The sequence below is a fragment of the Macrobrachium nipponense genome, chromosome 28 (assembly GCF_015104395.2).
Source record: "Macrobrachium nipponense isolate FS-2020 chromosome 28, ASM1510439v2, whole genome shotgun sequence".
Lineage (NCBI taxonomy): Eukaryota > Metazoa > Arthropoda > Malacostraca > Decapoda > Palaemonidae > Macrobrachium > Macrobrachium nipponense.
Window position 1 is genome coordinate 3,768,654 of NC_087217.1, and position 13,140 is coordinate 3,781,793.

The 13,140-nt window shown below is 33.8% G+C and overlaps 1 protein-coding gene across 1 annotated transcript in view; it reads left to right on the forward strand.

The window, feature by feature from the left end:
- LOC135201373 (acetylcholine receptor subunit alpha-like 1) overlaps positions 1-4,722 on the forward strand; it is a 462,242-nt gene extending 457,520 nt beyond the window's left edge. The window contains exon 6 of the mRNA XM_064230221.1: positions 2,782-4,722. Coding sequence (XP_064086291.1) covers positions 2,782-2,979 — 198 coding nt within the window. The 3' untranslated portion in view covers positions 2,980-4,722. The remainder of the gene's footprint in view (positions 1-2,781) is intronic.
- Positions 4,723-13,140: the final 8,418 nt, after the last annotated feature.

A 13,140-nucleotide genomic window follows, 5' to 3' on the forward strand; every position in this document is an offset into this window, starting at 1 on the left:
CTTTCATTATGTTCGGGAAAAATGAAATTAAAGGCCTGATCAAAGTTTCATCCGTATATGCTAAAGCAGTGCTGTTCAAAAACTGGAACAATCTCAGAAGTAAGTGGTATAAATAATTAACATCCTCAATTTAACGTTTATAGAATCTGGTCCTCTCTACTGCATGACTTAATAATATAAATAGCGACGTACACATGACTTTTTTTTTCATTCGGTCAACTTATCGCAGCAACTAACTTACCAGGCCTTAAATAAATGTTTTCATCCTACAACTATCTTTAAAAGTAAAAAAAAAAAAAAAAAAAGCAAATCACTGTAGTCTACAACAAAAATAGTTACAAATATACTAATCGATGTCGTGGAAAAACCCAAAGAAGCCAAATTGTATTTCAATTTAGGGGGAAAACGTAATCGTTAGTACCACTTAGTTAACAAATTAATGGACAAACACTCTGTCGGAGAATATGCCGTATAAAATCCCTTTTTATGAAACTTTAGTAATAAAAAGTCAAGAAATAGAATAACGAAGTCCACAATGCGTTTAAGCTGATAAACTTGTATCAAAACAAGGTACATATTAAGTCAATAATTTAAGGTTCTCATCTACAGAACTTTTTATTAAACGCTGGTGCTTCTACCAATAATTAAAGAAACAACTGAAAATAAATGGCAGTAACTCATGCGCTTTTCTCGCAGATACAAACCACTTTACCATAAATTCTGAGTCTGCATTTATTACATCAGCTTAATGTCTTTCATCTTGAACGCTATCCTCGATACTGGGACAGTATTCAGATTTCTTTAAAAAAACATCGCTTCAAGGTTAAAACAGTCATAAGCGACTGGACCAAATCCTGCCTATTCATCCAAATGTGCAGCGCGTTTAAGATTCCCTTTCCTTCCAGACTCACTTCTTTCTCATGGCATTGTTTTTTACCTTAGTCTCCTCATCTATAGTTTTTTTTTTTAACTAAATCTGCTTATCAATAGTTATTTATCTAAGTCTGCTTTTATCTAAGTCTCCTTACGAATAGTTATTTATCTAAATCTCCTTACTAATAGTTATTAATCTATGTCTCATTATCAATAGTTTATTTATCTAAGTCTCCTTACGAATAGTTATTTATCTAAATCTCCTTACCAATAGTTATTAATCTATGTCTCATTATCAATAGTTTATTTATCTAAGTCTCCTTACGAATAGTTATCTAAATCTTTTTACCAATAGTTATTCATGTATGCCTCATTATCAATACATATTTATCTAAATCTCCTCATCAATAGATATTTATCTAAGTCTCCTCATCAATAGTTATTTATCTAAGTCTACTTATCAATAGTTATTCACCTAAGTCTCTTTATCAATACATATTTATCTAAATCTTCTTACGAATAGTTATCTAAATCTCCTTATTAATAGTTATTCATCTAATCATCTAAGTCCCATTATCAACAGATATTTATCTAAATCTCCTTATTAATAGTTATTCATCTAATCATGTAAGTCTCATTATCAGCAGATATTTATCTAAGTCTCCTTATCAATAGTTATTTATGTAAGTCTCCTTATTAATAGTTATTTATCTAAGTCTCCTTTATCAATAGTTATAAGTACAGATGACTTCAAATAATTTGAAATCTTTCAACTCTTCATTCCCAAAAAACATGAAGCCTTTAGCCCTAACTGCCATTACTGAGAACCCGTTTTTCGATTATATAGTCTACGGTAGAGCCTATGAAAGTATTTAACAAAACTATTCAAACAGTCAACCAACTACAGTAAGACCTGCTTCTAATGCAGCAAAAAAATATTAATGAAGAATAACAAAAAATCTATAATTAATCTCCAATTGTCAACTAACACAGCAGGACAAATTTGTACAGTCAATGAAAGGAGTACTACACTTGCTCAGAATATTCAAGCAAAATATTGTTGAGTTACGACCCCTTCATTTTTAGTTAAAAATTACTTACGTTCATTCATATTTACATACATCAGAGAGAGAGAGAGAGAGAGAGAGAGAGAGAGAGAATCTGACCTCATTACCTAAAACGTGTGAGATCATTAAAGCCACCCTCTTATCTCAAGAAAACATACATTCTTTGATCTCTCGAAATAGACCGTCCAGTGCGCTCACTTCCCTCTCCTGCATTTCTCCCTCAGAATTCATAAATCCTTCTTTTGATTCAACGACCTTATTTAGCTTTCCTATCAGTTTTACGTTTTCTACTTTCATTTGAAGTTCTCTTTCAAGGGATTTTTAATAATTTTTTTTACAGGCATAAATGGAACTCAAGTTGCCAGTTACCTAAGCAATATTCTGTTTTGCCGTTTCTCCAATATATCCTATTCATTCCATTTATTTAGTCCGTTTAAAATCACATAAACAAATTCCTTCACTAGGACTACTGAATAGCATACAGAGCAACCTAAAGATACATCAAACCTAGCATATAAAGTGTACAGTAAGAGAAGCCAAGGAAATTCCTTATTGAGTAAAAATGATTTCCCAGGGTTATGGGAAGCCCGATTATTGAACCTACTTAGGGTTGCTTTCACTAAAACCATTAAGGAAATTGCCATCTTCCCAGCAGCGTCTCAGAGCCGAGAGTTCTTTTCATTTCTTTTTCTTTTATGAACTTACCTGAAAGGTTAGACTACTTCTTTCAAACGAAAAGAATTAAAAAAAAAAAGCGCCTAGATTGTATCTAGGGACTTTGACAGACGTCCACAAATGTGCCCATCTCATCTCCCTTTCCCTTCTTCTCTATTCTTTTCAGATCGAGGATGACTGGCGATACGTAGCCATGGTCCTGGACCGACTGTTCCTATGGATCTTCATGGTCGCCTGTGTGGCTGGAACGTGTGGAATCATCTTCCAGGCGCCATCTCATTACGACACAACCATCCCCATAGACATCCAGCTTTCGAAAGTGGCCCAAAGAAGAGGCAAGGATCTTATGGGGCCGGAAGATTAGGACAACTGTCCTCTAGAGCTTTTTTTAAAAAAGAAGTTTCTTTTTACATCACTGTGTTTCCTAGTGACTGGGAATATCCCGGACTGGGTTTAATAAGCTTCCCAGCGTCTAGGCGTTTGTTATCAAGACGTTTACGCACCCACAAGAAAAACACCATGCATGGACAATGGTGTAGTGGATAAAAGTGACTGTATGTTATCAAGTACAGCTGTTATATCTTGTATAAAATGGCAACCGCATTTCAGCGAGTTACTTTTACGGTTTGATTCAGAGGGTTAAACTACTGTGGAATCTTTGAAGGTATGCATTTATGACTTACCACAATAGTGAGATGAGTACTTTTCTTTTTCTCAAGAAAAGGCAATATCAAAAACTCGTGGATGGTGGGAATTATTATGTTCCAGACCGGAAGGTCTTATATTGTTTTCTTTTATCCATTTCTTAGAAATGAAAGCTTCAGTGAACATTAAGCATAGTTGTAGTAAAACGTTGGACATTTGAAAATGTGTTATGTGTGTGTTTTAAGGAAGAGAACCTTCTCATCGGAGATATTCAAGCCATGGTGACGTCCAAGGGAAGTTTAAAAAAACACCTTACTGCTTGGATCCTAAGATTAAGAGAAAAGTAACGAGGAAAGTATATCATGACGATTCCCGGTGTCAAGTGATATTTTGGTAAAAGGAAAGAGCATGTTCTTCACACTTGGGAAAGTAAAATTGAAAATTGAAACGAATACAAATTAATAAGAACCATCAGCCAATATTTACCCAATTACCGACCACTGCCAAATTCAGCATTAAAAGGAGGCCATTTCAAAGGTAGAGTGACAAAGTCTATTGAAATGACAACGGACAGTTTAGTGAGCGACTGTGTATAAATACATAAAATGTGCTGAAGAACATGGAAATGGAGTGTAATGAAAGACATGCCAAAGATGGGAAGCGGGAAAACAAAAGATCGTGTCACTGATAAATCAATCATGATCAGTCGCAAGGGATTTTATCAAAGACAAATATGAAATATGCATATATATAATATATATGTATGTATGTGTATATACACAAATATATAAAATATATACATATATGTATAAACATTATATATATACATATATATATACATATATATATATATATACATATATATATATATATATATATATATATATATATATATATATATAATACGTCAACTGTGAAAGACGTGAAGAAAAGAAAATGTCATTATGTAATCAAAAATGCTCAAAAAATTTTTTGAAAAGCAGTAGGCTATTAGAAGCTAGTTTCTTTATTTTTGTAAACCTTGCAACAGTAGATACCATTCTATTCCACATTAACTTAGAGTAGCAAAACCAGGTCATAACATCAAGAAGCATCACACTAAAACGTTAAAAATCAACGATTAATGATTGAAATTATAGCTAATAAATTACCAATAAGGATAAAGTAATAAATTTTGCTAAATTAATCACAATGTAACGCACAGACATTTTATAACATTACTAAGATCTCAAACACATGACTTACAATAAAATAACCATTAGAACTTACACAAGACAAGTACTCTTCAAGGTTGCTGATAAATACCCAGTACCCTAAATATGAAGGGTATATACAGCAAAAAAAAAAAAACAATTTGAACAAAACATTTAATACACATACCATCTGCATAACAATAACTGGTGTGTACATACTTATATCTGCAAACACATACACACATATATACACATATACTTGCATATATATATATTATATATATATATTATATATATATATATATATCATATGTATATATGTGTGTGTGAGTGTATGTATATACATGTCGCAACATAGGGAATTTAAATATATACAGGCATTGAATATATGAGTACATATTTATTCAAATAATTTTAGCACATGGGGCAAATCTATAGACAAAGATTGGCATGAAGACACACCATTACTTAGAGACAAAGGTACAAATTAGAGTTCAGACAGACCTTTCCAAGGACAAACTGCGCATCGAGTTAATTTTGCCCAATAATCGTAAATTCAATACAAGAATATATATATATATATATATATATATATATATATATATATATATATATATATATATATATTATATTGCGAACTATAACCAAAATATCAACCAGCAAAGATACAACAATTGTAATGATGTAAAAGAAAAGAAAATAAAAAAATGTGGGTAGCAATGATTTGAAAAGAATCTTACATGAATGCTCTTTATAGTGAGAAACAAAAACTGTCCAATGAATGCCAGACTTGATTAATTATGCAATTGGTTGCAATTGTAAAATACCCACTGTTGTTTATATCTATACTGATAAGTATGCGAGTCTTCAATTCCATAGTTCATTTTAACATACTCCTGTGAGAAGCACATCAATGCCAGAGAAAAGAAAAAACAATAAAAACAATAAAAGATACTGTTACAAGGAAAGAGTAAAACGAGCCATTTGCACCTAAGTAGCGACTGAGCAAGACCTAAGCAGATACATATGCTAATTTCGATTCTAATTCTAGAACGCCGTGCAAAATGGAATTATTCTGAAACTAACCAATCTTACAATAATAAAAAAAGGATTGACTAACGTAATAGCACTTCGATTGTCTTTAGAAATTAATATCTTCGCACTCAATAGGGAAAGCATAACTAAGAATATGAAGTAAAAAAAATTTTGCTCAAGTTACTGTTATTTCCTGAAAGGCTCTTTGATACTATAAGTACGCCAAGCGACACAAGAAAACAACGCAAGAAACTCAATTACGATCAGATAGGTTATTGTTGGTAATACAAACAAATAAAACCACAAAAATGGAAAACGAACTCGACTCGAGAGATTCCTTAAAAACTATGTAATCTAGTCTGAGCAGTCCTTTAAACACCAACTATATCCATGATATTTTTAAAAAATGAAAAATATCTCAACAGTTTTCAGGACGCCATAGACACATTTATGCTCACCTTATACAAAAGAAGCGTAACCCCCCAAAATTATGACTAAGTGCATCCATACTCACATACATACACACTTACAAGCATAAACAATATACAAACTTCCAAAGCACTCATAATCGAAAAAAATAATTTAGTAATCTAATCAAAATATAAAATTCAAGCAAAATACTCCAATAAAATATCCAGAGACAATACTAGGATACGAATGAACAAAATTAAACTGAAAATAGTAATCGCAGATGCCTTTAGTGTCGATGTCACCAAACCCAATTAGAATGAATATGGCAGACGAAGAGGTAAACTGGAAAGTCAAGCTGTAAAATGTATTGGTATTAACACCCAACGTAGTTGTTTTCATGAAGATGGATGTTGGAAAGCCAAATAGAATAAAGTGTTTATAAGTTACTTGAGGCAACGATAGTTAGCAATCATTTAGCTGGATCTAAAGAAACTTATAATTAGTTGAAGGCTAGAGGTAAATTATTGTACTCAACTGATCTTCACCAACAACTGCAATATGATTTTATCGAAAAATCGCTTCCTATACATTCAACCATAATACAGTTTTTTTTGTCAGGGGTTATCTCCTAGCATGGAGAGAAAGTACAATTACATAGTATTTCATAATCTTGCCATATTTAAGCAGACATACTTTTCTCGAGTAGAATTTTTACAAGTTCGGCAGAAAATGGACGCTTAAAATATTTCTAGCCTAATTCACAAACGTATTTTAAACATGTTCCTATAAAAATTAACACTCACCTCAAGACTCCTTAGGCAACAGGCATGCATCTTCAACTAGAATATTAACACCAATACAGAAATATTAAATCATCTTGTAATCAAGGAAAACGAGTTTTCAATACATTGCAAACTGTTCATCAATAATATAGTTAATTTGCCAGTGGATATGGACTCATTCAAGAAAAAACATATTCATTCTAGTTGGAAGACAGGGAAAACAAAGGACCTCAATATAATCTTGTACTCCCCTAAATTTACTTGCATAAACAGTTTTATTTTACTTAGAATAAGTCTACATTGATATATTGGAACTCCGAGTGGTGTTTGTATGGGTTAGCAACGTTCTCAACGCATGAATTCAAGATGCATAATAACACATACAGAAAACTGCGGTTAACATGGAAAATATGATGATACAAACGAGGTATTTATGACAGTGCATCAGGACAGGTATACTAACAAGTGATTTATACTATGTCATTAGTTATTTCAGAGAAGCACTGGACCCTTAACCCAATAGCTAGGAAGAAAATGAACTAACAAAGTAACCAAAGAGATATGTAAATACCCCATGGTTATTAATATATAATTGCTCACTCACACAAGGTTGGCGTTGTATATGTTTGTATAAAATATAGATATATATTATAAAATTTAAAGTCTTATTTATAGTTTCTGTGTTTGTAAATATGTCGAGTCATTTGTGAAAGAACGGAAAGAATTTGAGTCTTAAGTCACCTAGAGAAATATACATATATATATATATAAATATATAAACCAAGACGCTTAGTAGCTGACAAAGCCAAAGGAACCAGGTCCCAAATGACATCATTGTGATGACTATCTCATTTTATCCTTACTCAACAAGTCTCTACGTCTCTCTACTTAAGAAGATTCTGTCATGACTTTGCACAGTTTACTTTTATTATCTTCAAATTCATGCTTTTGTTTATATAGGCTTTAGTCTTTAAATAACATTTATGATATGATGTCTGGTTGAAACAATTGTTACCTATCAGTGGAGAAGCTCATGAATATACATCTACATTTATGGTACAAAACGCTCACTGAACGGTGAAATATTTCAATAATATAACTTGCCTTCATTGAAACTTTTCCAACATGAAATGCTTAAACTTTCTACATTCTTTCTAGTCTTGTAAGAAGGCACCACAACTAGAACTGTTAATATACTAGGTTGTCCTCAACATTCCTTGTTAACGAAAAGATCTCGTGTTTTACAATGAATAAAATTTAAGCTGAATCTCATGAAGGGTCTTGTTAGTTCTGGTGTCAGTATCGAAAACATTCATTTCGTATTCCCTAAGTTACCTGTTTTTCATTTAACCTTCTTTTTCCTTTACAATAACTTGACCTCAACCAAAAATTTTTCCTTTTGATCCCAGGCATTTATTTTCCACAACTTTCAAAAGAAATTGTCTGATGCTGTATTACTGAGAATATGATCATATACGAAATATTATACTGTATAAAAAACACTCAAAATGAAGCGGATCATTCAGAAAATATCTAGTCACAAAAATTCTATTTTGGTTATCGCTATTCAAGGAAAAGTCAGAAATCATGAATAGAATTTTCAAACTCAAAGTTAAATAAAAAAAAAAATTATTTAAGCAGTCAACATAAAATCATTCAACTGACCTCTGTTTATTGAGCAAGTATGAGTACCTCATCGGTAGCGTTTACGTATCTTTACTGTTTCTAAACTGCCGTGAATGACCGTAGTACTTGGTAAGATTCTTTCGTGAAAATCAACTTCTCCTTCAGCAACAATGACTTTTTATTACAGGGTGGACTACGTGATCGGTTCTTAGACTTGTATCTTTTATAACTTAATACGTGAATTCATAAAACGAAAACTATTAACGCCCTTGCATTTCATGTACGTCAAACACTTTTACTCGTATCAAAGGATAATTTAAAGATGAAGTTTGAGTTACCATCTAAGTGTCTGACGCAACACTTCCAAGAAAGTACTCTTTCATTGGAAAAGATCAAGTGCAAAGCCGCTTAGAAACCATTCAACATTACCAAAGGACTTAACGAAACAATATTAAAATTTAATGTAAAAAACAAAGTTACAAGTCATCAAGTAACAAGTTACCATGAGAGCATCACAAATCTCTTTTTGGCGCCTTTTACTCTAATGGATGAATTTCCAGAGACAGGATCCTTTGTTCACTATTCTCACTTTCTGATCCCATTACGATGTTCACCGGAGCATGAAGAGAGAAACTTAAACTCCCAATAGGAGCCATTGAGGACCGACGACGTCGTCGCTGTACAGCTTTTATCCTCCGCCGAATAGAGCATCCAAAGTTTCTCGGAAGTGTTTGTTTACTTGCATCCTGTCTATAACTGACTTCATTTCCTTTTAGTTACTTTCCATATAGTTCTGTAAACAAGTTACTCTCCATACAGATCTGTAAACAACCTATTTCTTTTTTCCCAAAATTCGGCAATCTTCTTTTTCTATAATTCGGCAAACCACGTGCATAACTTTCCATTTTTATCAACTTGCTCCGTTCTCTCGGGAAGCGACGGAATATGGCAACAAGTTACCAATTAAATGAATATCTGCCGACATAGTTCAGTTGATTTCCATTTGGTAATATTTTCCTTTGATCTCAACTTCGTTAGTATCACCGGTACAAGCTAACATACCTCGCGTTCCTTTATGGCTTGTTAAGACCCCTTCTAAGTGGCTCGAGACTCTAAAACCCATATTAATAGATACGAAGCAGCCTAAAGCCGCAGCATGAAAAGCGCACTTCTCCCCCTCACCCCCTCCTCCAAAAAAAAGAAGGCCTCGCTCATCCTACCATTCCTGAAGGAAAAGCTTGCCCCTAGTTAGTTGCTGTTCCTCATTCCCTTCCTTCACGACACTGAGTGGTTTTCGTAAACAAAAGTTAGATGACTCTATTTCCCCTTTCTCTCCTCTCCTCATTACACATACATATTCTCTCTCTCTCTCTCTCTCTCTCTCTCTCTCTCTCTCTCTCTCTCCGTTAATTGTGGCTTATTGTGCTGATGTTTCTCTTTCCCGGTGATTTATATTCAAAATTGTTTGTACACCTCGATGGGACGATACGAGGAAGGAAAACTAAGAGAAAACGCGTGACTTGGGGACAAGTTTCTAGAAATTAGGATGAACTAAAATGCACACAGTGTATCTAGGACTGTGGTATTATATCCCGTCTGACAACGAGCAAGAAAAAAAACGTTCTTTCATCAATTTACTTAATCCAAAGCCTGACCTGACTACTACTCTTAACTAACGCGTATTAAAGCCATTATACAGTAACAAGATTAGGTAGACTGTAAATTGCCAGTCCGTGAAATCTAGTCCATGAAATGAACTGGCTGAGAATCTTATTTTCTAATGCAATTAAATGAGGACGAAATGAGTCCAGTAAGCACTGGAACTTTAACAAAAACGATAGATGGCTTCTCCTCCATTCAGTAGGTTCTTTGGCAATAACGCGTGTAACAACCCGGCTGAGTATAAATAGTCTTCCAAAAAGTATCTAAGCTGTTTTTCTTTGACAAAATAAACCGAATAATCTGTGAATGATGGTATTTCTGTATTGTGAATCAAGGACCCCTTCTCGCGATAAGCATAGTGGACTGAGATCGAATCACCTCGTTTTATCCGAATAAATATTCTGAAATTGAACATGATTCGGTCAGGAGGGCCTTCAGTGGTGCGACTGTAAGTAATATTGTACATACGATGAATATATAAGTGAATACTATAATAGGGTGTCCGCGGTATGAACCTTCTTCCATACACAACTTGATGATGAAACGATCGTTCATTTCAGAAATTTGATGATAAGCGCGGGTTATTCAGCCCAGGCCAGTATGTCCTGAGAGTTGGGATGAAGAAACCGTCCCAGACATCGACTTAGCTGAGTATCATCTGATGACTTTCCACCCACGACATAGGATTTCATGTTTGTCTCGTCGTCTATTCAAAACTAACAGTAGTATCTTATACTTTCCTAAAATCGGTGTTATTTGCATGATAATAAATTGTCAATCAGATTTCATTACTGTTTTAACATTATCACGAAAAATGACCACACAAAATTCGAAAAAAAACTGAACGGTCATTACTTGGTGTCAGGACTGGCAACGGAATAATAATATTACAGTGAAAGCGAGAACAGTGAAATAAGCATGGTCAACTCTAAAATCTTCGTTTGTTTTTACATTAACATTTATCCTTAACAAATAAACCAAACTTTTCGAATTCAGGAAAGTGTAAAATCATCGCATAAACTGTAATATCGGGCATAACTGACTGTGTATAAATTCAATGTAAGAAAAAATTGAATGATATATTCCAATTACGCTACATCTTCCTGCTTCAGTAATTAGTGTGTTAAATTTTCTTTTACCCTACCTTAGCCATTTTCCCTTTTAATTACCTGATAAGTTCGTCACGTGACACTAGCTAAGGTCACCGTTTAGGGTCCGGTCAAACCTCTTGTGTGTAGTCCATGTAATTTGCTGTTTGGGTATTATAACACAAAGATATCTTCTCGATGTCGTAAGGCTTGCATCAACTGTTCACGTTTGCTTTCGCTAACTCTCATTTCCTGTTTGTCTGTGTGAATTATAAAAAAAACAAACAAACAAACAACAAATATGAAGAACTCTTCCTCCTGCCTGACTATGGTTAGCAATGTGAGACTAAGATTTTTATTTCTTTTATGAGTGGTAGCGAAGTTCGCGAGGGTTTTGTCGTGTAAATAAAGAAATGCATCACTTTCTTTAAGTATAACACATATGTCACAGTGATAACTACAATCTAAGGTTCTCAAGAAGAATGTTATACAAAAAATATTGTGAACAAATTTTTGTTTAAGATAAAAATCTGACCTTCTGTCATTTGCTTACAATTTGGATTCTCGTGGATTTCCTTCTACCTTGAACACCCATCTTTCTCTCACATTAACTATCCCTATGTAAAGTGATTAAAAGTATTTTTTACAAAATACATCTTCGCATAAATAGTCGGTAGTAGATTATGGTGCCACCTCTAGAGGCTATCATCATAAATCTGCTCGTGTTATTTTGTTAGTAGAATTGTTATGAGGGTCGGTTCAGTCACCTGGCACAGCCAGTCGTTTGCTGACAAAAACGTCACACTTGAAATAATAACTATGCACTCATGTTCTATTTTTTGAGATCATCCTCAGTAACCACCCAAAAACACCTACTTTTGCTCACAAGGCCAACGATGGATGTAAGCTCATAGATTATTTATCGTGTCATGTCAGTAGTGGTTGTAGTCCTTTATTTCTAACTTAGTCGTGAGCTTTTCGTGTCTTCAGAATTGCCGAAGAAAAGAATCGTGCAACAGACTGAGCGTTTCAGGTCACGCAGACCGACCAAAAATTTTTAAAAATGGCTGATCCTTTTTCTAACTCTGCTAAATATCCGATCTCTTCTTTTCTTACTAGTTCTTGATTATCTCTACCTATTCTCCTATTAGTGACATTTCAGTGGTTTCCACACCACCCCTCATTCTCACTGCGATACGGTATCTCGTGAAGTATCGAATTCTTTTATCTCTCTTTCGTACTTCGTCTCCAACACAACTGAACTCTAACTACTAAGCTTCCTTGTCGATTATCTATCTACTTAGCTATCAGTTTATTTATCTATCTATCTATCTGTCTATCTCTTAAATATGCATCTTTATCTCCAAGTTTCCTTAGTGAATGTTTTCAAGTAAACTGAAGCTATAATTTCTGTGTTTATAAAAAGCTGAAAAAAAATCAGAGCTAAAAAAATCCGCCGTAAATCACCTATGCTTGCTTTAAACTTTATCATTTAAACTTTATCGTGTCAGTGTGATGTATCACATGATTTAAATAAAGTGGTTTTATATAAAGCTCTATCCTTTGACGTTCCTCCTCCACGCAATTTACATCCTCTCATTTATTTTTTACTAGTTCTTATAAATATCTCACGTCTCTGTTAATCCAACGTTTGTTACTGTAGAGTTATTTACAAAAGCCTCTAGTGAACCTCGAATGCCAAACATACCAAGGCCCTTACTACGAAACCCAAAGTATATCAGCTGCACAGGAGAAGCTGGAGAACTACAGAAGGGCTCCAATCACAGTTTTAACTAATGCGTGAATGGTCACTATCAATGGCCAGGTTTGTAAAATCTCCAAATCAAACTACTATGCATGTTATGTCATTTTACTTATAACTATTTACCTCAACAAGTCATTCATAACCAGCTATTATCCAGAAACTCTACTCATTGTAGTTACAAAATTATAACATGAAAAATTACTTCACTGATATCTTTTTTACTACAAAGCTCTTTCCAAAAATCTCAACTAACTACATCAGTCAAAAAACGGCATTCGTGAATAACAAAAAATAGCAAAAACATAGTAGTGTATCCAT